At 37.5% G+C, this 24,765-nt stretch overlaps 1 protein-coding gene across 2 annotated transcripts in view; it reads left to right on the top strand.

Moving 5' to 3' along the window:
• SLC39A10 (solute carrier family 39 member 10) overlaps nucleotides 1-23,245 on the top strand; it is a gene marked incomplete at its 3' end in the record, with an annotated part of 57,834 nt that extends 34,589 nt beyond the window's left edge. For both annotated transcript variants that reach the window (XM_080621713.1, XM_080621712.1), the window contains 9 exons: nucleotides 5,749-6,798; nucleotides 7,844-8,045; nucleotides 13,373-13,542; nucleotides 14,550-14,768; nucleotides 16,182-16,302; nucleotides 18,110-18,478; nucleotides 20,018-20,098; nucleotides 20,863-21,053; nucleotides 23,087-23,245. In XM_080621713.1, the coding sequence (XP_080477839.1) occupies nucleotides 5,758-6,798; nucleotides 7,844-8,045; nucleotides 13,373-13,542; nucleotides 14,550-14,768; nucleotides 16,182-16,302; nucleotides 18,110-18,478; nucleotides 20,018-20,098; nucleotides 20,863-21,053; nucleotides 23,087-23,245 (2,553 nt within the window). In that variant the 5' untranslated portion in view covers nucleotides 5,749-5,757. The remainder of the gene's footprint in view (nucleotides 1-5,748; nucleotides 6,799-7,843; nucleotides 8,046-13,372; nucleotides 13,543-14,549; nucleotides 14,769-16,181; nucleotides 16,303-18,109; nucleotides 18,479-20,017; nucleotides 20,099-20,862; nucleotides 21,054-23,086) is intronic.
• Between the last annotated feature and the right edge of the window lie 1,520 nt (nucleotides 23,246-24,765).

Raw genomic sequence — 24,765 nt, 5'->3', positions numbered from 1 at the left:
AGAAATGGTTAATTGTAACTTTTTAGCTCTGTAGCATGTTTTCCTGTTTGTATATCCAGAAACTAATGTCAGCTTAAAACTGATAAAACCAAAAGTGATTATTATTTAAATGCCTTTATGGCTTTCTTAAGGTATCTTTCAGTAACAGCAATATATTAAATTCACATTAATATTTTAAAAAATGATTTACCTTTAAAATGTGTGCTAGATTAATAGACCTTGATATTCCTGCATTTGTTAAAAACTTGGAATTTGGAAAATAAACTGTGGGTTCATTTGTATTTTCAGATTCCAGCCTTTTCCTGAACTGAGTGTTAGTATGAAAAACTCCGGAGTTGCTGGAGTGGAAGTGGCTGGGGGCTGCAGGCATCTCTCCTGCATGTACAGTGGTGTAAATACCTGCAGTGTAGGAAATAATCTAAATTTCCAGGAATTGTAAGGAAAGCTGTCATCATGTGGTCGCTGGCTTTATTGCAAGACTTATTTCTCTTTAAGAAAAGCCATTTCTCACAGAGCTGTTGTTCTGAGCATTTCCTAGTAGAAATTAATGGCACGAACACTTTCCAGTCCTGAATAAGAGAAGTAGTTTGGTAAGGATTTTGCTTTGTCTTTATTTTTAACACCTTTTGTGTTTCTCAGTTCTCTGAAACTTCTGGTTGCCTGTGAAGTGTTACTAAGGCACTTATTGTGGTGTTCAAGCTGAGTAACTGCTCAGAGAAGTCAGAGAGATACTCTTCAAAGATCTCTTCACCATATAGAAAAAAAGAGGGCAAAACATTCTTCAGAGGAAACAAAGAGTTAAGAAGGGAGAGAAACTAAAACAGCCTGGAACGGAGCATGGGAAGGGGAGAACATTTATGTTACAAATATTTCAGGTTATTAAAATTGTTGGGAGCAAACGCGAAGGGAGGGAGAAAATTGGGCAGTTCAGAATATTGTGGTTGGTGTTGTACACTAACAGAAATGATGGATGGCACTTCAGTTGAGTTTGAATTTTGTTTGACAGCATTACTTGAACCAAAGTTTGTTGTTTTACGTAAAGCCTAACTGCCAAACTGGTTTTCTAGGTTCAGTGAAGCAGTTTGTGATAAACAAAATATCTCCCAAAAATATTTTTATATTCCAGGCTTTAAATGGAGTCTCCTGAAAAATAAAGTGCTATAAAAGAAGAACAGTTGAAATAGAAGGCATTGTGGAGAAGTTTTAGGAATCCAAGGGAAACTGAATGAAAAAGGCTGTAAAAAAATACCAACTCTCATCAGAGGTGATTTAGTTTAATAGATGAAACACCAAAGGCAGACAGTGGTTTAGCACAGAAATACTGTGAGTTTTCCATGCAGCAAAGAGAGCTCTGCTGATGTGTTGCTCAGGTACTTTGACCTCAAACCTTTGATTTAAAACCTTGTATATGCATATTCAGTCAGTACTGCATTTAGTTTGAATGATTTGCTTGCATTGATGAATGAGAAGGCAAGGGGGTGCATTTGGCAGTGCTGTACGTGGTTTACGCTATGTCAGCTGGTGTGGCCGAACTATTTATCTTATCTACTGTAAATTTACACATTTGTTCTAACTTTGCAGCCTCACTGAAGGTGGAGGTGTCCCGCTGCCTGTGTGAATAATCCTGCAATACTTGTTTGCAGTTCAACAAACCAGAGTAGGTGCTGCTGTTTCCAGCTCTGGGCTACGGGTGCTGTAGTTTCTTACCTGACAGCTAGCTAGGAGAGGCTTCCTCCATGTCTCTCAGATTGGGTGCCCAGCCATTACTGAGCTGGGGAGGCAGAAGGGGGTCAAATGAGTGAATAAAATAAGGCAAAGGCTGACAGCAATAATAGGCAGAATCTTTTTCAGCTTTGTTGTAGCCTTGTCCTCGGGCTGCCCTTCCATATTCTTTTGGAGGGATTCAAGAGTCTGAATGTTTCTATATTGAGATCAGCTATATACAATTCTGAGCCACCGAAACATATAAGATTTGAACTTCAGCTTTCTGGTGTTCTACACATACGAATACTGCCTGACAGGTTAAAGATGACAGCTATTTATAATTGCCTAGAGAATAATGAAGCTTGTTTAAAAAGAAACAAATAGTCAACTCTTAATAATAAATAATAAATATAATAATAAAAAATAATAATAAAACTTCTGTTTGGAACTTTTTTATGATGGGTATGTTTGTTTTGTAAGCGTCTCTGTTCTGTAACAAGAATTGCCATAGAAGATACAGAAGATTGTGTAATAGAAGATTAAAAATACTGTGCTAGGGTTATTACTGTTTAAACTGAAAATAGGCATCTTATTGATCTCGAAATTGGTCTGATAATGCTCAGCTCTTGTATTTCAGCAGTGAATGATGGTCATCGGTTACAAACGATTTTAACCAATAGGGCATGGAGAAAAGGTACCATTCAAAGCTAAACACTAGAATTAGGGATGCATGACTAAATTTTCAAAGTAATGTATTGCTAGTATTGTATGAGACAGTCACATGAAAAAGATCATGAGGTCTTGAAAAGGATTATGATCATGCTTAAGTCATGAATTTCTTGGTAGAGATATTTTAGTCTGAATCCATGCTTGTTTAAATGAGAATAATTTGACTTGTTCTGGTTATATTACCATTATGTGGCGGAGTGAGAAAAGGTGTCTTACCTACAGAAGTAGTATCCTTTGAGTAACTGACATTTACTTAAGCTTGAGAAGCTGTTTTCACTAGTGAGAAAGTGAAGTTAAAAAGATACTGAACGATTTGCTAGAGCATTACAGTACACTGCGTGTACTTACCTGCTGCTGCCGTCTTCTGTGCAAGCATATTTAAGTTCACCTTTCTCCCTGGGCTTTCACTTGTCTTGTGTGTATCTTAACTGCTTATTCCAGATCATGAGCCTGTTCTTCACATTCAGTAACATTCAACATTGTAAATCCCATTGATGGAAATCTGCATAGAAATGCGGAGCTCTGTTGATCTGTCACCAGCCATACTCCTGACCCAGTGCCTTTACTTACTGCCAGAATGTCTGTGCTTCCTGGGATGATGTAAGTCACAGAGCCCAGGTTCTCAGCCCGTGTGAGAAGGAGCATATGTTCTTTATTTAAAGGTTATGAAGTGAGTTTCCAGACAATCATACAATCTGAGAGTAGACTCAGTCCAGTGACTTTTAGATAAAGATTTGCAAACAGTTTCGTTGTACTCCACCAGTAACAACTTTGTACTTACCTGTTCCCTCAAAGGAGAATTCAGGAAGCTTCTGAAAGGTGCTTTGAGATGCTTTCGGTGTTTCTATTTGAATGCCAGTGATGTATTTATACAAACCTTAAGGATGCCTTACATGGAATCCATGAGTGAAAATGACTATATGAAAATAGTATCTCAGTAAATTTTGGGGATGAACTAATTTACTTGAAAAGATGGTCACAGCCATTAAAATAGTAATTGCAGTGTAGATGATTGAACTGGAGACAAACTGGGGTCATTCCAGACTGATGGTTGAACTGGGGTTCATACAAATAAAACAGGAGTATACAGTGGTTACCCATTGAGCTGTCTGGTGTCCCTAGAATCAATTTTGTTGCAGGTGCCTCCGTTTGACAGTTACTCTTCTGATCTTATATTTGTAGAGGGTCAGTATTGCAAAAGACAGTTCTGTTGTGGTTATTTTTCTTAATCTTGCAAGCAGTTGAAGCTTCAGTGAAAACTCAGTTTTCATCTTCTGTGAAGGTTAACAGGAAAAATTTTCCCCCAGTCTTTGTTAACACATTTATTTTCTATATAGTCATTAAAAGGTATCCCTTCTTTACCTTTGATTCCTTTCCTCTGTCAACCTGTTGCAAGTATAGGAGCTTCCAAGAGAATTTGTTTGTGGGTTTTTTTGTGCATTAGTGTTGGAAGTTCTTAAGCACAAAACCCACACTGATATCTTAGGAAATTCAAATGGACTTTAAATGTTTGTGGTTTGCTGCAAAGTATTTTCATGACCAATTTCACGAAGCACGTTTTAGTTCACAGCTAGGGTGGGCTTGAGAAAGGCAACTGAATTTGCCATTTCTTGTCTGAAAGACAGTATCATGTTAGGATGCGTGGATGGGCTCATTTGCGTCTTTGTGAATGTAGGATCAGTCACAGCTCTACTCAAGGTGCACGTAAGGAACTAAAACTGCTTTCAGTGTAAACAAGAGTTATAAACTTCACCTGTTTTCCTGTTGGTTTACATCCTTGCATTTGCCGTAGTGTTGTAGTAGCCTTCATGTATGCAGAAAGCAGAGTGGATGGAACTTCTGTGCCTACCCTTTCTCTCAGCTCTCATTTGTCAGTCATGTTTTAAATTTAACTAGTTACATGTAAAAAGCCCTACTGTACTTGTTTCCTTTGTTTTAGTTAACCCAACCTTGTTAAACTGTTCAAACTAGTCATTCAACTGTTCAGATTGATTGGGAAGCTCCGTGCTGCTTTCTTTTTGTTGTTTGCTCCTTTGCTGATAGGAGGGCTTGACTATCTACCACGTGTATGTAGCAGAACTGTTGTAAATGTTCCACGTTTCGTTTGGCTGGGTAGCCAGCAGAACAAATAAAGTCTTGCTAGAAAACCCTGGCAGTCCTTACATGATTTATTTTTTCTTTAAAAACTCCATGTATTTTAGAGGTTATTCTCTTCCCAAAATTAAGTCTCTAGAAAATAGAATTCATAAAATACAATTCTTGGCTTATCTTTAGCTTTCTAGTTCATTGACAATTTTACATAAGCTTGGATTATTTTTTTCTTTAAGGTTTTTCTTAGAATAGTTGTTCTGGCTTTACATGTATTTTTACTAGCAGATGTAGACAAAAGAACACTGTCATACTTTGTAACATAGTGAATTGTTACCAGCTCTGAACACGAGATCGACTTCTGCAGTGTCCTCTTGTTATCTGATGTTGAATAGTAAGTTTCTTGCATTTAATACTAAGTTGAAAACCACATGTGTAGATGATAGAATCTCTAAAAACTGGTACTACTTATTTGAGCTTGATTGTATCGGCATTAAAAGCACTTCGAGTTGCTTAAACAAATGTTTTCCATATAACCTTATTTTTAAATGAACATCCACTTAGATCTTTGAAATCAGTAAACTCATGTAAGTAAAAAGCACTAAAAACACAAACATTTCAGTAATATGTTGAAGTTCATTAATGACAATTTATTTTTAAATCACTAATTACCAATCAAAATCAACCTTAACTATTCTGTGATTCTGTGAAATAGGGAACTGCACAGTGTGTGTCTTTAGTGGGGGTACTTTAGCAGTACATGAGAGAGCAAATGATCTGTGGGTTTTCAACTGTATTATCTGCCTGTCATCCTCATAAATAAGAAAATACTGTATGGTTGGTTTAAAATAATGTTTATTCTTCTGTAACTTACATTGAAAACCTTGTTAAAATACTATGCGTTATTGTAAGCACAGGTGCCTCTGAAAATATACACAAAAAATGTTCTGATATGACTGTAAATGCTGATTTTTTTATTGTAACTGCCTCCTGTAAGTATGGTAAGACTGCATCTGTAAAATACACAGAGCCTATCTTACTGTTGGATAAGTATATTAATACAATTTCTGCAGTGAAAATACTGTGATTGTTATTCTGTGAATGGCAATATCTAAAAGGATTTGTGAGTCACTCAGTTGGTACAAAGAAGCACCAAACTGATAATCATGTAGTACAAACGTTGAGATTGCTCTTACACCTAAGTGCTTCCCCTTGTGTTTCTTGTAGGAAACAGAGATGAAGGTACACATGCACACAAAATTTTGCATCATTTGTTTGCTGACATTTACCTTTCATCAGTGCAATCATTGCCATAAAGATGGACATCACCGTGGTCCCAAAGGGAAATGTGGACACTACCATAATGACTGTCAGATCTCAAATGATTCCTACTTCCAGAATGGAGGAACAGAATCTATGCCGAGTAAATTTTCAACGTTGGAAGCTGAAAATGAACAAAAATACTACATTGAAAAGATTTTTGATCGTTACGGTGAAAATGGAAGATTATCCTTTTTTGGCCTGGAAAAGCTGTTAATAAGCCTTGGTTTAGGAGAGGTAAAAGTAGTGATGATAAATCATGATGATATTGGCCATGATCATGTTTCTCACTTATATGCTTTAGAAGTCCAGGAAGGAAAGCATTCTCACTCTCATAACCATCCTCATAGCCACTCAGATTCAGAAAACCAAACCATGGCTGTAAAGAGAAATCATAAATGTGACCCTGAGAGAGAGACAGTAGCGCTATCAGTAAAAGATGATGGCAAACACAGTCATGATCAGAGTCGTCATCATCGTCATCACCACCCTCGTCTACATCATCATGACCATAATGGTACACATCATTCTCGTAATGATTCAGTTAGTCATAGTGAACATGGAGAACAGAACCATGAACCTTCAACAGAGACAAACACAACTCAAGATCAGCCAGAAAGAAAACAGCGCAAACAGAAGAAGAAGCAAAAGAAGATCAGTGAGACTTCAGGAGATTATGCCCCAGATCATGATTCAGGTGATCAGCATGAGCACAATCGTGTTCATAAACTTGATCATGCACATGATGCATCTCACTTGCATGTACGCCGTCATGAACACAGTAGCGATCGTTCTACTAGTCATGGACATCAGGATTCCAGTTTAGGTGTTGAGGATGGGCACCACCATACCAGCAAACGAGAGGCACCTCGTAAACAGAGTAGTGTAAGAAAACGTGCTCTTTTTCCATCACATAGTCATAAGGATCATAATGAAGATGAACGTGGTCGTGAAGAGGTGAGTATTAAAAGAAGAACTGGTAAGCTGACTTTCACTGTTGTTAGATAACAATTGAAGGTACACACCCGCAAATCAGCGCAGAAGCACTGAGACCATTGCATAACACAGGTTGCAGAGTGAAAAGGTGAGAGGTTACTGCTACAGTTTTGAGTTTACTGTAGGGGTGTTCATTTCTGTCTGCCTGTCTTTTTTCAGAGATCTACATGTGTATCTAACTGTATAAAAGAGCTCCTTAAAGCTTTCTGAGATACTCTGCTTACAGGTGGGGTTGTTTCTCTTCCCAATATTCATTAATACTTCGCTCACAACCCTCTTCCCTTTATTTTGGACTTCTTTCTGAGTCTAAGATGATTAACATATTTGGAAACTGCATGGAGACTCTTTCAAAAAGAAACAACTGCATCTTTTCAACATGCTTCTAATTTCTTTGTCCTAAGAGATTGCAAAGCAATGTAAACGAAGCTTCAGTAGCACTGTGGTCAGTGTAAAGCTCTTCCATTTCTCCCTTCAGCATCTGTTATTTCTGCCTGGACCATAAATATACTTTCCCTTCCCCCTTGCAGTTAACTACTGAAGCAGGGCATTTTGCTCTCATGGTTTTAAGCAAGAAGTGAGGATAGGAAAGGATGGAGTGAGTGCTGAGGTTGAGGTTTTAATCTGAATTAAAAAATGAAACTCCTAACAGAGAAGGTCGATAAGAGAAGTGTTAGAAAACGTGGTTTGGATTTATGTTCTTGCACTCCTTCCTGTTGCTCTTTCTTCATTGCTTGTACTTTGTAATGGTAAAGACTATGGAAACTTATTTTCACTGACATCTATCAAAAACTATATTGGTGTCTGAATTTATAGTGCAGATATTTTTATTGTTTCTCCATAAACCACTTAGATCAGCTAAGACGTGTTTTAGCACTGGTGAAATGTTGTGTTCCAGAGTTCTCTTTTCTGTTTGTGTTCTCAAGTTATATGCTAAATTTTCCATAACTGTAGTTTTTAATGAAATAGTTGCTTTCATACTTAATTTGTTTGTGCAATTTGCTTGCAGTGCTTAAATGTTACCCAGCTGCTACGGTACTATGGTCTGGAAACCAGCTCTCCGATATCTCCTGAATTGTTTGTATACATGTGTCCTGCTTTGCTATACCAGATTGAGAGAAGGCTTTGTATTGTACATTATGATGAGCTTGAAGATGTTATGAAAAGTAAAAACGCAACAATTGAGAATAAAGACAAAACAGGTGCATCAGGTAGGTGCTTAACATCTAAAGTCTTCAAAATCATTTTGCATTGTAAATATTAACTTGAAAGCTTAAAACGTCATGCAGCGTAGTATTGACTGTAAAGCAATGGTTACAATTTAACATACTGATTAGAAGAAATTTGAGACAGCATGCTCCTTTAAGTCAGGAAACAGCATCCTGTTTGGCAGTATAATAGCTTCTAAATGACAGTGGCTCAGGGAGGCATACCTTTCTTTCTTGTAACTTGTTATCCTTTTTCATTATTTTCACTTCTTATTTTATGTTTGCTTATTTTTACTTCCTTTTATTGGTCTTCTGTCATTGAGGCCTAATATCCTATCTTTGGGCCTATGGCCCAGGCATTTTGGCTTGGATTTGTCCCACATATCTTTGGATGTTGGACTCTTACAGGAACATAGGCAAGGTACAGAATGTTTGGGGATGAAAGGACCTCTAGGGGTGACCAGGTCTACCCACAGTTTGGATTATTTGCGTAAACTCTTACATACTTTGTCTCTTAGTGTGGTTGAGGTGGTCTGTGTCACTGTCTCCAAGTTGGAAAGTTGCAGCATTAGTTTGGCATAAATTTTCTTAATGGATTTGATCTGGATCTATGAATTCAGGAATCAAGAACAGCACCTTCATCACAGCTCATTCCCTGGAAAATGCTAGTGTAGCTGTTGCTGGTTTTATATTCAAGCAGTAATGCAGATTTGTAGAATTGCCATCCAGAATTTTTTGTGAACTGAAGAAATACAAAGACTTAGGCAAGACACAAGAACATTCAAATTGCCATTTCTGACAGCACTTCCATTTTCTGACTTCCAGTATCAATTCTTCTATACGGCTGCTCTCTTAAGCGTATGAGAAGTATTCAATCAAAATCCTCTGTTGGCAGTTTTAAGGCAGTTTGCCTTGAGTTAAAATCAGTTGACTTTTGTTTCTTCTTACCATAGTTTTAAGCTAAAAATATTTTTACTCCTGTTAAAGCAGTTAATGTAAGGGTGGCATGCATTGTGATTTCATAATTGAATGTGCTTTTAAAATACATGCTTACTCCTGCTGTCTTTCAGAAGTTACAATGGAACTGTTGACATGTTTAGCTGTGGTGTAGTATTAAAAATCTAAAAAGTCTTGGGTACAATGTCCATGTTTTGAGAATAACAATACTGGTGATTATGAAGATTTATTAGGACATAGGTGCTTATTAGTACCATTCAAAATAAAGCATGAAGTAAGTACATTCTCATAGATGATAACTGTTGGAAAGAATGCATTGCTGCTAATTTTTCTTAACAATGCTGGAGTCATAATTGACTTTTTACACATGAATCTCCTACAGTGACACAGCTACTATCTTGTTAACTGTTCAAAGGTGCTAAGCCAAATATAGCGTGTGTTTTATATGGCAGCAGATTGTTTTGTGCGGTAATTTCACTGTAGTAAGGGTTGACCTCTGCCTTATTACCAAGAGGATTTCTAGAGTAGCTGTAAGCATTTTCTGCCAATTAAAAAGTGGAAACCATGTACAAAGCTGCCATGTTGCACATGCTTTGAGCCAGTTTAATTAGCAAGTTTCTACAGATGAGTGCTTCTTTTTAAAAGAATGCATTTTCTTTCTCTGTAATGAGGAAGGCAGTAGATGAATAACTTGGCTTGATGACCTTCAACATTTTAAGGGACTTCATTTGCAAAATCAGTGAAGCTTATTGTGAACAGTTAACATGCTTTATGGCAACTGGGTTCTTAAGTATAAATAGCACGTTTGCCAGTTAATTATAAAAAATTGGGTTTTAAGTTATTGATTGTGAAAACACAGTAACCTCTAAAACAGCTCAGCTTGGTCAGATAATGATAAATCATTCTTCATAGCAATTTTCTGTATACTCTTGTGTTAACTACAGTTGGATTTCAGTTTTTGTAATAATCATCTTCCTTTCTTAAGGAAGTGAATCACAAAATTACAAATCTTAACTGCTATATGGGGATTGTAGGAGGTGTAGGAGAAATGTCAGTCATAGAGTAACTTAACCTGCAGGCTGTAGGATGCTACGAAAATGAAAATGTGTCCTTACCTGAGCTAAGGTAAACCTTTTTAGATAGGAGTATTTGCCAAAGTTATGAGGATGCAGACACTTTTAAACACTTGTTTTCTCTGGTTTTCTTTAGTTCTAATTAAAGCTTTCAAAAATCCTAGAGCAGTGCTGCTCCTATGCATTGATCCTAACCTGTAAGGTTTCCATTAGTTCTGATAGTGCAGTTTTCTAAAGCAAGGTAGTTTAGTTAACTGATGACCAAAACCTGAGGAAGTCATGCTGGGTTTTCTTCCTGTAATTTACAGATAGTTCTGCAATTAATTCTACTAATAGGGGATTTTAAAGGGCTTATACATACAGCTGAGCTTTCACAGTGTACCTTATTGGGAGAGGTGGCATTGAAATCATCAAGGGCTTCTAAATAATTTGGCTTAAAAGGAAAGGTACACTCTACTATGAATCAAGCTAATAGAAGTGATACAAGTAAACAGTAACAGGATTTTTTATAGTGGAGATGAGTTAGAGCTATTGATTAAAAGTGTTTCCAATACCTTGTAAATCTACCTGTGCAGATACCAGTGTTCTCTGAACCCAGGAAGGCTTTGTTTCAGTGGAGCCTTTCTGTTATCTGCAAGCTTTAACAAGAAAGCAAGCTACCTAACCACTGTTGGCCTTCCAAGGAGTCTGCCTTACTACGGAATTAGTCTGTTTTAATTTACAGGTAGCTGTCCAAATCCAGTTTGAGAAGCCGTCTGTTGTTTGTTCCCCACTATTGGAACAGAGGGCCCTTACTGAAGAAATTGTTCAGTCACAAACCTCTTCTTTTTTGTCCACAGGGATATTTTATAAGCAGCTGCACAATAACTTCACCTCCATTGACAAGGCTTTATATAGTATTCCTAGGAGTGTTATACACCAAGCTTTTGTAACTGAGGAACTCTTGCAGCGTTCATAATATCTCATATTAGTTCCACTTCTATAATATTTTAGTGTTTTGAACACTGCAGATCAATGAAATCTTTCAGTAAATTTATTTTATTGGAATTTTGTTACAAGTCTTCCTTAGTAGTCCTTTTTACATGAGGAGTGTTGGTACATAGATGTAGCTGTGGGGCCATGTACAGCTTCTGTATATAATATATTTTTTTAATCATTGATTTGACAGCAACCTTTCAACCTTTTGCTGATAATTTTGGTTGAAACAGAGGCAGAAGCTGATGACCAACATCTGAGAGATGCACAGATGCCATATTCTAGTTCTCATGTGCCTTATCTTAATCATGGTGCCATGTTTAGATACTGTATAATTCATAAGAGTATGTAAGACTTTCCAAGATGCATTTGCCAGATCTGTGCTATGATATATGAAACTGAAGACATAATCTCTTTCCGTTTTTCTCCGTGTAAGGCTCTTGGTCATCTAACCTGGCACTTAACATCATAATGTGTGTGTCTATTTTGGGGATCCAGAGTCCTACCGAATGACTGTGAAATATTAATTTGGGCTATTTGTGCATGGTTGCATGATTCAGCGTTGAATTACACAGCCGTGTATGCTGTTTCTTTCAGCAGAGCCTCTTAATCCAGACTACATGACTGAAGTGCTCTGGGGGTGAATGAAGGCTTGTGTAGTGGCAGCATTTTGGTTAGCAGGGACCTGCTTCTGCTCTAGACCTGCTTTTGTTTTCTCATTTTCCCCTTGGTTTCTTAGTTCCTCATCTGCTGGCAGTCTTTGCTTTTCATCAGCTCATGTTTTCCGCTTGGTATCAATATGCATTTCGGTGTACACTGTATGCTTTATGAAGATTTTTCCAATCAGTTTCTCCTGGTGAATGTGCTCTTGTACCCTTTCATTTGAATTGGATTGTTTCCTTTTCTGCACTGTTGTGGAATGACAGCTACAGATTTCGTAAGAACTAATACCCCAAAATAAGATGTAAACCGGCAGATGTTGTAAGTCTTGGTTTTGAACAGACCAGGCCTGCAGCAGCCACAATTCGAGTGGCAAAGTCTTGTCAAATCTGATCTGTAGCATTTTTGGTACAGACAGAATTCTTGGAACATTTGACTGCTAAATCACAGAATTTGTTGAGCAGCTACAACATATTCATTCCTCCTCTCTTCTCCTCTTCCCTCCATCCCCCTCATTTCCGAGGGTGTTTTTATCCCACTTGATCAAAAATGAGTGCACCTGTAAGGAAAATTCATGCACCAAAGTATAGAAATGCTGATGATTTCAAATGAGTTGTTAACTTCCATGAAAGTTGGCAAACTGTGTTGACAGTTTTGATTAAGAATGAAGCTAGCAAAAAACTTGGAAAAACCTGAAGCGTTTAGGCTAAAGTAACAAAAGAATAGTTCAGATTGGGGAAGTCATGTTCATGAAAGATCTCAGCCTAAACAGTTAGTGTTTGTAAAATAGGAGCGCTGACTTTGGGTCTGTGAACCTTTTGAATTGTATTGTTGTAATTGAACAGTTTTTACTTACTGTTCTTTGAAGTTCCTGTGATGGAAAGAAATGAGAAGTGATAGGCAAAGAGAGAAGAGGAAAACCCCATCAGTTTTAATTCGTAGCCTTACTGACGACTTGAAGGTAGAAGAGAAAATATTTTATTACACTGAGATGCTGACTGCAAGAGCCATGTTTCTTTGCTGATAGGATTATGTTGGGTGACCATATTCCTTTTATCACATAATACCTTATGTTGGTAGCGAGTTAATTTCAGCTCTTCAAGCTCTTAGCATTTTATTTTGAAGTTCCTCTCTCGCAGGTTGAGTCTTCTCCCAAATAAAAGCTTGTGTTCAAAGCACCAGGTGAAATGAATAGTGCCTAACTGAACATGCTCCTCCTAACAAAGGGGAAGGAATACTGATTACAGTTAAATTAGGCAGTAGAATCCTTTTAAAAACAAGTGTTAAATATGAATTAGCCCTCCAAGAAGACATCTGTTAAGTAGCAGAGACTGATTTGTTCCAACACAAAATCTTTTGCTTTTTGTGTCTCATGAAGGGCTACAGAGGGAAGCCTGGAACTTATAGCCAGGAAGAATTGCTCAGCGCCTTTTAGGGGATTGTCCTCTGGTGTCTTTCCCTATATTGTACTGTAGTGCGAATAAGCCTGTGTGTGTTTTGCTGTGAACTTCAGTATTGCCTTCGTATTTTTCAGCATTTTGTGAATGAACAGTCACAATTAGGTTAAAGGAGGTGACATTCTTGAGAGTTGAAATTCATTAACCAGCCTTAAAAGTCTTACAAGTATTGTTCTGATGATCTTTCTGTATTCATTTCTTCCCACAGCCTGGTTTTGTGGTATCATCTCTATCACCGTCATTAGCCTGCTTTCCTTACTAGGTGTGATCTTGGTTCCCATCATTAACCAATGGTGCTTCAAATTTCTTCTAACTTTCTTGGTAGCTCTGGCTGTAGGAACAATGAGTGGAGATGCACTACTCCATCTCTTGCCACATGTAAGTATGGTTTCCTTACCTTTTTCTCCCCCCCTCCTTACTCTTAATTGTAACTATATAATAGCATTTTCAAAGAGAATTGTTTGACTATCAACACGTAAATGTTCACTAATGCAGATGCAGATTGACTTAACTGTGAGGGACAGCCTGAAACTGTTTGAGACTTTCTGTTAACAAAAAGAAAATGTGGATTAAAGTAGTTGTGTATTCATAGTTTTAACTTCTGTCACACTACTTTAAAACATGTAGTGAGACCCATGAGAGTATTTAAAGTTGGCAGTATTACCATCTCTTGTGTATCAGTACCACCTGAAAGTATTGCAGGGGGGTTAAACTTCCTCATTACTAGTCTTTGGGGAGAAAGTAACTTCTAACTTACTGAACCAAGCGTTGTCCCAGTTCCTGGGAAGGTAAGCAGGTTCTAGTTTGTGGTGGGGTACTGTAATTCTAAATGTTATCTTAATTCTTTCAGCATAAAGTCAAATGTTTGAATGTTTCCTTTCTGTAAATTTTAATGGAAATTTCTGGGCATTTCAAACATTCTCAAAGTTTGGATTTCATATCAGAAGTAAGGCTGTAACTGTTAAACCATCTTTGGTTGCTAATGGGAGTGTGGGAATGGTAGTTCCTTGTGGCATTATGATTGTTAGTCTCGTTAGCTTGTAGCATTGTGACAACCTCATTATGTTCAGCATTGTGACAGGAAAAAAGCTGAAACTAGATTATCTCCCATTCACCCCTAAAATATTTCCCAGAGGAATATACTTTTATTCATTAGGGTAATGAATAGTGTAGTGAGAAGTTTCCATAGTAAAATGCATTTGTGTTTTAAAAACAAACAACCAAAACCCAGCAAACAACCAAACCCACACAAACACACAGCCCAACTTGTAAAGTCTTTTCTGCTGCTTTTCTGGCAATGGTACATGTTTTGTCATCTGAGCTTGGATCCGTTTCAGTCTCCTGATTGCACCAAGTCATGCTGTTTTATTGTTTTCTCTCCTAAGTCACATGGAGGCCACAACCACAGTCACCACCATGGCCAAGGTCATGTACATGAACACAAGCGTTCTCATCGACATGCCCACGGACATGGAGTGCAGACAGAAGGCTTTCTGGAAGAAAATGATCCAGTGCTGAAAGGTCTTGTGGCACTTGGAGGCATTTATGTTTTGTTCATTATTGAACACTGTTTAAGAATGTACAAGCATTACAATAAACAGAAGGTATGCGCTAAAATTGCATGCTATGTTAAAATATATTACCTGAAGTTCTCTTCTGCCTCTTGAGGAATTGTCTTAGTGGTGATTCATTATATTGTGAAGATGAGCAAGTGCTGCTTATCTGCATTCTGTTTGATTTTATGTGAGGAAACCTTTTGTAAAAGAGGTAATTTAGGAAGATGGAGTAGAAATCTGACGGGGGAGATTGCAGCTTTTTGGCCGATATATTTGGAGGTAGATCGAAGTAAAAGACATGACAGCTCTTTCTCCAAAGCACCGTGACTTTTGTTTTGCAAAATAGGAAAGGCGGTGTGTAGGAAAGAACTGGGAATAGAGCAGGGCAGTTGTCAGACAATTTAACTGTATGTTCCTAGCTAATGATGCCAGCATAAAGAGCTGTTCAGTTTTTCTACGTCAGAAGATGCTAAAATTTGCAGACCTCCTGCTTCCTGTAAATTGCCAGTCAAATTTTAACTTGATTCCCTGAAAATGATTGGATTTTTAGGGCTGGGAGCATGTGGGCTAAAAGGAGAGGAAGAACCTTGGGGTACTTGAATGACAGTGGGTTGAGATTCAAGCAACCAAAGAGCCATATTCTTCCAACAGTCAGTATAGGATCATAGAATGGTTTGGGTTGGAAAGGACCTTAAGATCATCTAGTTCCAACCCCATGCCATAAATACACTTTCAGCTTTTGCCTCCATCATTCAACTTTGAGGAATAAATTATTTTGGTGAAGCTGTAACTGCTTCACCCAAATGAGCATGGAAACTTTTGAAGTTCTCTGTTTTCACATCAGACCTGCTGCCTCAGCCGGACAGGCAGCAGAACATTTTCTGTGTGAGAGGAGGTCTTTCTTAGATCTTCTGATAAAGAGATAAAAGCTGTCACATTGGGCATATCTTCTTTGAGGTCAGTTAAGTAATTTAATCCCCACGCTGCTTTGCCAAAAGTATGACCTCTGTTCTATGGGCCTCAGATAGGAAAGTAGCAAGCTTTTCTCTAAAGAGAAATACAAGGACCTTATGGGAGTATAAAAAAACAGAAGTTGAACAAAATAGAGGAGCTGCTCTTGCTGTATGTTTGCTTTGTTGAGCAAAACAAGCAAATATAATAACTGCCTCCATGGGTTTCTGGGCTGTTGGTGCAATCCTTGCCATTATGTACTCTGTTATTGAAGTGAAATACCATCTGTGTGTGAGTGAGATTCTGTGGTGGGCAGCTAAGCATTTCCACTGAGATAGATATCATTGTTGAGCCTTAAAAAGTAAGTCTGTAAGTCCCATACTTCTGTTGGATGTATCAAGAGAGAGTAACTTAAGTCTGTTTTGAAGAGATTTTTGGACAACCTTTCAGTTTCTTTTATTTCCACCGATGTGCTTTTACAAAGCAGATGTTATTTGTTTCCTGTTGCAGAGTAAGCAGAAATGGTGCAAAAAACCCCAGACTGAAGAATCACCAATTGGAAGAAAACTTTCTGATCACAAGTTAAATAATAGACCAGATGCTGACTGGCTTCAGCTCAAACCCCTTGCAGGTAGGCATTCATTTTCAGCATTTTCTCTGGCTGTGAGATTCAAAGTAATGGCACATAACCTGTGGCGTGTAGCATGTAACCTCTTGTACAGTTTTGCTGCTGTTATGCAAATCATCGTTAATAAGACTTAATAGGCTTTCCCTATTAAATCTTTCTTTATTTTGTTTTCCTTAGATCTGAGAGTACTCTGAATGCTTCCTAATATGCTATACAAATGGTTCTCAGACTTCTGAAGCAGTGAGGTTTTGGGTGGCTGTGGTTCTTTGGAGGGGGGGATTATTTGTTTGGCTTTGGGGTGTTTTCTGGTTAAGCTGTGCCTGACTAGCTCAGCCCTGGCAAAAATGAGACCAAAAATGAACACGCACAATCTGAAAGGGGTTGCCTGTTTCACTTTGAAGGTTCCAGCCTCCAACCAATTATAGTTGGGCTACGAGGGCTAAACAAAATTAATGTATTTTCATAAATACAACTGAGTAATCTGAATATTACTCAAATATCCAAAACAACTTTCAGATGCTGTTCCTTCATGGCAGTTTGGATGCTGTGGTGTGTACCCAGAAGGAATTGCCCTTCTCAAAAGGATGAGGGAAGGGCTTTGCTTCATAACCTTGCCTTCCTGTTGCCTGTGTGGCTGTTGAATTAATTTGTGACGAAGAATCCATAGGCTATATTTATACCAATGCAATTTTGTTAATTTGAATGGTCTGTGAAAGGGGGAGCGAGGACTGTAGTGTTCTCAAACAACTTAAAATGAGATCTGGGACACTGATGTAGAACATAGAAAGGCCTTTCAGCTTTCACATGGTGGTATGTGTCTTCATGTCTTCATTTCTTTCAATGTCTTCATTTTCTTTTGATGGGCAATCAGAGGAATTTTGCTTCTAATAACATGGATCACGTACTGGTTTCATTACACTGCCTCTAAAACGATCCACTCTTCTGCGGACGAGTAAATCATTCATGCTACAGGCACTGGAAGCCCATGCTGAATTTGAATGTTTAATTGCAGTGCCACTACCACTGACCTGAATGGCCATGCCGTTTCTTTTCAGACAGCTTCCAAATGATAGTTAAAAACCTGTTTATTTAGAACTCTTTGAACTTCTTTGCTGCTTAAGCACTCCGTGCTTATTTTTGACTCTGAAATATTTCTGTTGAATTATTGTGAGCTAATAACTTCATTGTCCAGAACTGCCTTTTTTTTCCCACAACCAGTTTTGTTTCCCGGAGCACAGATTGCTGGTTTCATTTATTTATTAATACCTTAGAAATATTAGTAGACTTAAAATTAATGCGCGTCTGCCTTCTGCATAGTTTTCACTTTGTATTTGTTTGTAAAAGGAGCTTTGATTGCTAGCAGGGGTAATAAGCCACATTGAAGGAGCGCACCATATGACACAAGTGTCTGACACAAAGATGCATGCAGTACAGAAATTATTTGAAGACCTGTTTTATCAGTGGCAGATGCTGGAATGCTTCAGTGAAGGCTAAGTTGTGACCCATATGGGTTTGCATTGAGTAGCCAGTTAAGTTTTCCTGAGCCATTTAGATTCCATCTACAATGTGTAAGACATTATTATCATTCTGTCAGCTGTCCTTTTCTAATGTTGAACCATAACCTTTGTCACTAGCAAAATTATAGGGTAAACTGAACATTGACAACAAAGTTGCTGGATTGGGATGTGTTAAAATACTCCTTTTGCTTTCGCAAAACAGTTAAATTCTTAACTCAGTGATGCTTAGTAGCTGCTGGTGGTATTTTAAATAAGAATTAATGCCCTGTCTCTCCCAACTGGCTTCAATGTAGGAGCAGACGACTCAGTTTTGTCTGAAGATCGACTCAATGAAACTGAACTAACTGATTTAGATGGCCAACTGGAATCCCCTCCCAAAAACTTCTTGTCTGTAGAAGAGGACAACAATATGCACCATTCTCACAATGATATCTCACACGCTGCTCAAGAGCATGATCTTCATGATTCAGAGTATGACAGCCATGGCGAAGATAAAATGATAGCTAGAAAGCACAGTCACCACTGGCATCACAAACATTCCCATCATTCCCATGGCCACTGTCATTCTGGAAAAGACCTGAAAGATACTGGGATAGCTAATATTGCATGGATGGTAATTATGGGAGATGGCATTCACAACTTTAGTGATGGCTTAGCAATCGGTAAGCAAAAAGCACTGAGTATTTCTCAAGTTTCTTCTTATCTTTAGTAACTTTGGTAATATTGTACTTATCAGTGATCACAGGTAAGGTTTCCACTTAGCTCCTGTGATTGCTGGCATTGTTTAGTCTCCTTCAGAGCAGAAATTAAAAGACCATCAATTGCAGTAGTCTTCCCTTTGTTAATATTCTGTGACCAGCTCCTATCATTACAATAATCTTGATGTAGTGACAGTTGCAATCTCTGCCAAATGAAGATAGGTGCAGACAAACCTCCTTATGAATTATGGAGCACTTGTAATGCACATTTGGGTTTTGGGTCTTAATATGTCCCTTTGAATAATAAAACAGGCCTTTCAGTCTTATTTATAATGATACTTGTTAGTAATATTAATTCTATTTCTATTATTATTAATACATAGAATTATACAGTAATAATTAAACAGTAATAAGTAATAAATGTACTATGCTTAGGTTACTGAAATAGTTCTTTTTAAAGTACTACTTAGGATAATTTAGTTTCTGTTTGAGCGAAGTATTTTGTAGGCGTATGGTCAGTATAGATTTATTTCTAACTAAACGTAGAAGAGATTGAAATACCAAGCAGAGCTTACTAGATTTTTTAAATCGGCTTTGATTCACATAGACTCCTACATGTGATTTGAACTGTAAAAAACACATTAATTCGAATATATATTTGTCATACAAATCAAAATGATGGTGAGGGTACTGAACTGCATATTTTTTACTAAGGTCGCAACTAAGAGAGCACAGGGTTCCAAACTACTAGCAGAAGGAACATACTGACTTTGAAGGATGGGGGATAAGCTATGTGTGAGGGTCCTCAGTTAACAATGGAATCTGCTACAATTTCTCCACTTTCTCCAGGCAATTTCTAAAGAAACTAAACTCCATAAAAATAAACTTTTTTCTTCATTGTCACATTAAATAGGTTAAGACATTTAGAAAGTGGCTTCTAAGGCCAAAAAAGGGTTTGTACACTAAGGTTGATTGAATTAAATTAGCTTACACAAAAGTTACTGGAAGAGTTTTATGGCAGTGTTATTCGTCTTTTTATTTTCCACATCTGGCTTATTAATATTGCTGGTAATGTGCTCTACAAATAAGCATAAAGGATATAGGGAGGTTGTGGGTTAAATACTAGCTTGGATTTCCAACCTGGAAAGGAGAGAGCTAGACTGTTGCTCATATTGACTGTCCTAATAATGTACTTGAGAGTTCCTAAAACTGTGAAAGTGGTGCTGTTTATTAGCTTGTTGCATTTATGCCTCTGTTTTGCTCAGTGTCTTCTCCTCTCCCAGGATTTGCTTTTCAGATAAACTGAGTAATAAAGCCTGCAGTGGCAATGCACGTAATTCAGTTTATGTACAGACAGGGCACAGACGTAATGATAAACCATGCATTCATGAGAGCGTGCATTCTAAGAGGAGAGCGTCACCTCTGGAAAGGCTGTTGATTAAATTTTCTGACTTGAAAATAGTATCTTTCCTTGTTTCATCTTTTTTTCTTCTCCTTCCCCAGGAGCAGCTTTTAGCGCTGGACTTACAGGAGGAATTAGTACCTCTATAGCAGTGTTCTGTCATGAGCTTCCCCATGAATTAGGTAACTAATTTAATATACTCAATGTGTTCGGTCTTTTTATCTCTGCAAAACAGTTACCTAAAAGCTGTTGTGATACTCATCCTAATAAGCATAATGCAATGCAGATGCTGCAGGGGTGACCAGAACTTCAAAGAGTAGTGGAGCCATATTGCTTCAGAGTAAGTACATAATGAGAATGTTAAGCAGGCTTATACTGCAGGTTAGCTAGCTACAGCAGTTCTGTGAGGCTTTTTGAACATGTTTTTAAAACGTTCTTAGGAGCAAACAGCTAGTTTTGGTGTTACACCCCTGCATTTTATAGAGAGCATTTCACACTGCTCTCTGTGGCATTGTCTTACAAAGTTAAGTAAAATCACATCAGTAAACACAAGTTTACAAAAGTAGAATTCTGTGTAGAGGTCTTCAGAAGATGCTTTGTACCAGTTGTTGCTGAGTCCAGTAGGCGTGGGTGAAACCTGTAGACATAGTTGCCAGTGCCATTGATGCACTGATTCTTCCCCTGTAATTGAAGCATTTCTTCTTGGGGTTAGTTAACCAAGATGAAAGCTGTTGTTTTACTGTGAGCCATAAGGCACATTGCATGCACCCTGAGACTTAAGAGCAGCTAGAGAGAGGAGTCTTCTTTATTGCCAGCAGCATGAAACTTGTACTAGATTAAACTCTGTGCAATTTATGTACTCATAGTAAATACAGACTAATTTATCTACTACTTACTCTCCTGAGAAGCACTGAAACTAAACCCCTGTGTTCTGTCTCCATTTTAGGTGACTTTGCTGTGCTTCTTAAAGCAGGTATGACGGTAAAGCAAGCTATTGTGTACAATCTCCTGTCTGCCATGATGGCTTACATAGGGATGCTGATAGGCACAGCGGTGGGACAGTATGCTAATAACATCACCTTGTGGATCTTTGCAATCACTGCAGGCATGTTCCTCTATGTGGCATTGGTTGACATGGTAAGATTGTTGTTTTATGTCATTTTTGCGTGCTGTGCATAAAACCTAGGACATGAAGTGGCACCTGCAACAGAACTTTTTTTGTTACAACAAATAAAATATCTGTAGACAGTAGATGGGTGTTTCTGTTACATGACTTTAAAATGCTAAAGATACTTTGGGAGGTGTAGTGAAGTTTTACAGTTGTTTGGGTTTCTGCTACCAAAGTCTGCCAGTGACTCCTCTTAAAATACAAAAGTACAGAGAGGCTGAGAAAGATGCTCACACTTCCCACTAATAAACCAATAACATTAATAATTTCCCAATAATAAAAGGAGGGCAGTTCTCTGGTTTTATGGATGGGCCTTTACATGCTGGAGATCAGTATTTAGAATTGTTCTTCATTAAAATTTAATTTTCATAGATTTGGAAAGCTTAATCTGAACTCTTGGCATGAGCAGCTGGTAATAGATGGCTTTTGTAGTGATTAGCTTTTTAAAAACCTACCTGGTAGAATATCTGACATCTGTCACTATCCATAGCTAAGACTTCACTTCTACTCATCATACTCTCAGTTTTCACGTCCATGGAATGGGAAACCTTGGAAGTTATGGAGACAGAGGCACTATGTTCTTCCTAGGTTTTGAAACAGTTGCCACAATATTCTTGGATTACTCTTAAAAGCATCTTTAGATTTGGCACAGCGATATTTATTATGTCTCTGTAGAAGTCAATTACAAAATCTGAATTACATGCAGATCTTCCATTCAGAAAACATGGAGGTGAGAATTGGCAGCAACAGGTCAAGCACAATTCTCTGATTGGGTTTGCTGTTACTTGGTGAATACAACTGTGATTTATTAAAAAGAAAATAGTTCTGCGACAACTCTTGCCTGCCAACATGACAGCTATATAGCAATCTTCACTAGTGATTACTTCAGTTATTCTTAATGACTTACCTAACAGTACTTTGAAATCTAGCATAGTGCTCGCTGTTAAACTGCCTGGTCTGTTGTAGCGGTGATAAATATTCTGCACACCAGTATATATTTTTATATTTAAATAGGGGGTGGAATCAATTGTCAGCTTTATGTACCTTTTTGAAATACAGTAACACAAGAACAGATGGGTATTATACATTTGATTCTCTAATAATTTGTCATTGTTGTACAGTATGCAGGTACTCAGAATAACAAACTATTCTATCCTCTCCAATGAAGAGCAATGCATAGACTTCTGATGTGTATTACCTGAAGTTTCAATTTTGTACTGTATTACATTTTTCTGAACTAAGTGTTTCTTGAAGGAATTCCTTCATTTACCTCATGCTTTCCTGAATTAATTTCTTTGTAAAACTCTGTATTTCTCTTCTCTACGGGTGGTTTTGTAAGACACTTCGTAAGATTTATTTTTACATATTCCAAGTCCACTATTATTTATGTGTTGCCTTTGTCAGTACTGTTGGACTTTTCTTCATAGGTGAGGAATATAAGCAATATCCAGAGTTTTCAGAACTTCTTATAGCGTCACATAGAATTTCTCTTGAATTACTTGTAGCTATTATTCCTGTATTTAAAAGGGACACGTATGTGAACATGTGTAAGCATGTAACATGACAAAGGAATGGCTAAGTTAATCAGCAAAGACATTATAAAGGGTGTATTTATAGCAGTGCAATTACTGTAGAAATAGTCAAAGCTTGTTATTATGCTTATTTGAACATGACAACTTTAAACAAGTAAAAATGGAAGAGCAGAGCTGGAAGAATGCTGGGCTTGTCCTTATCTTGAGGAACTTTGAGTAGATGTTTGCTCCAGTAGAAGCTAAGGAAAAAATGTGGAAAGGAAAGGTATTTTTAGTTTATTTTTAAATACATGATGTGATCGTGTTTTTATCAGATGTAGTGGTTAGGTAGAGCTTAATCTGTGTCTTAGTGAATTGTTTTTGTAATGGAATCCTGGTGTGTTTATTCTCTACAGTATCATCTTGTAAACTTGTCTCTGTATAAATGGAATAGAGGGTGAAATAACTTTCTAAATTGATGTTTGTTTTAGCTTCCAGAAATGCTTCATGGAGATGGAGATAATGAAGAGCATGGTTATTGTCCTGTGGGGCAGTTCATTCTTCAGAATCTAGGCCTGCTGCTTGGATTTGCTATCATGCTGGTGATTGCCCTCTATGAAGATAAAATTGTACTTGACATCCAGTTTTGACTTAAATCTGGTAATCACTGTGGTTACAATAATGTTACTGTATGGCTTTGAGTCTGCACTGTTTCACTGTATGCACATTGCTCAGAGGAAAAGCAGTGGCTTGCACTACTTACACAACAAGTACAGTATATTCATTTCTGTGTAGATTACCTTCTGCTTTTTTTCTGATTCAAATCAGATGAGATTACCCAATGCATCTTCTAAACTCAAGTGAGTGACAATAAGGAAATACTAAATACGAGAAATAAATGCCAAGTTCATGTACTATATAGGAAGCACTGCTTGTTTAAGAAAGAAAAAGTGCAGTGAATGATCTACGCATGTGGGAAAATGCCATTTCATTAGTACATTTGAACAGAACCCAGAAAATGTTACAGCTGAAGTTCATAACCTCTGCAAGGAACCCAAGTAAGCTTTTAGTGCCACGTAAGTCTTAAGTAGCTCATATATATATATCTCTGTATGTATATATAGATATATATAGAGATGGATATATAGATATATACAGATGTGCATGCCATGTACATGTGCGTGCGTGTGTGTGTATATATTCATTCTGTGCTGATTCTTCTGCATAGTGGTGACTTGAAGTATTAAATCTCACAACAGCACATGACTGGAAACCGCTGTGCTGGTTTAAATTCTAAAAAAGAAACCAAAAACCTCTAAACACTGTTTAAATTCTTAGAATATGTGTTAAGCTGCACTCCATCATTATAAACTTCATGTGTAAGAAGGCAGGCTGTTGCAATATATTCTGCAAAGTGCTATGTTCTGTCGAGGATCAGTTTGACGATGTTTTTCCTGACTAAGATTTATTTGATGTTTGTTCCTTGATATTAGTAGGAAAATGCAAAATGCAGTAGAATTAGTGTTAGCTTGGGGAAATCCCTGATGTTGGAGTTATTGAGCTATTTCTGGTTCTTTTTTACAGATGCTAAACATGTATTGTGTGCCACTTGCAGCATAAACTACTGAAGATTTGTGGCTGTGAATTTGTGCAAACTCTTTTAACAGAGAATCCATATGGGAATTTTCTCCATTTTTAATAGCAGTTGTTTTGGTCTGTTTTCTCCTCCTCATGTTAAAACAATCCAAAGTGTAAGAAAGACACTAGTGATTGAACCTGGGCACAAAGGTTAAATTATGGTCTGTGTATGTAGTACTGGTAGGTTATTTACAATACTGTAATACCAGATCAAAATCTGTTTCTGCAATGCCTTTGATATCAGACATTGTAGCACCAGCCATTTCTGGCAGTAGAGAGTATGTAAGAGGATTTCTACTTCCAGCATAAATGAGTTAGTTAATTTCTATGATATTTCTTACAGTTTTTGTATTAATTAGATTATTAAAAAGCAGATATGATAGACCCATGGTATGTGTAATTTGGAAAGATAGACTGAAAATTTGGGCCTTAACTTCTCAGATCAGCTGTCCTAGATCGGATTGTGCTGATATTTTTACATTGCCAGACATGAGTTAGTTCTTGTACCCATCTCCTTAAAAACATTATAAGT

This window comes from Psittacula echo (genome assembly GCF_963264785.1).
Source record: "Psittacula echo genome assembly, chromosome: 6".
In the NCBI taxonomy this organism is placed as follows: domain Eukaryota; kingdom Metazoa; phylum Chordata; class Aves; order Psittaciformes; family Psittacidae; genus Psittacula; species Psittacula echo.
The sequence above is the reverse complement of the archived record's forward strand: the minus strand, read 5'-3'. Positions and strand labels throughout refer to the sequence as shown.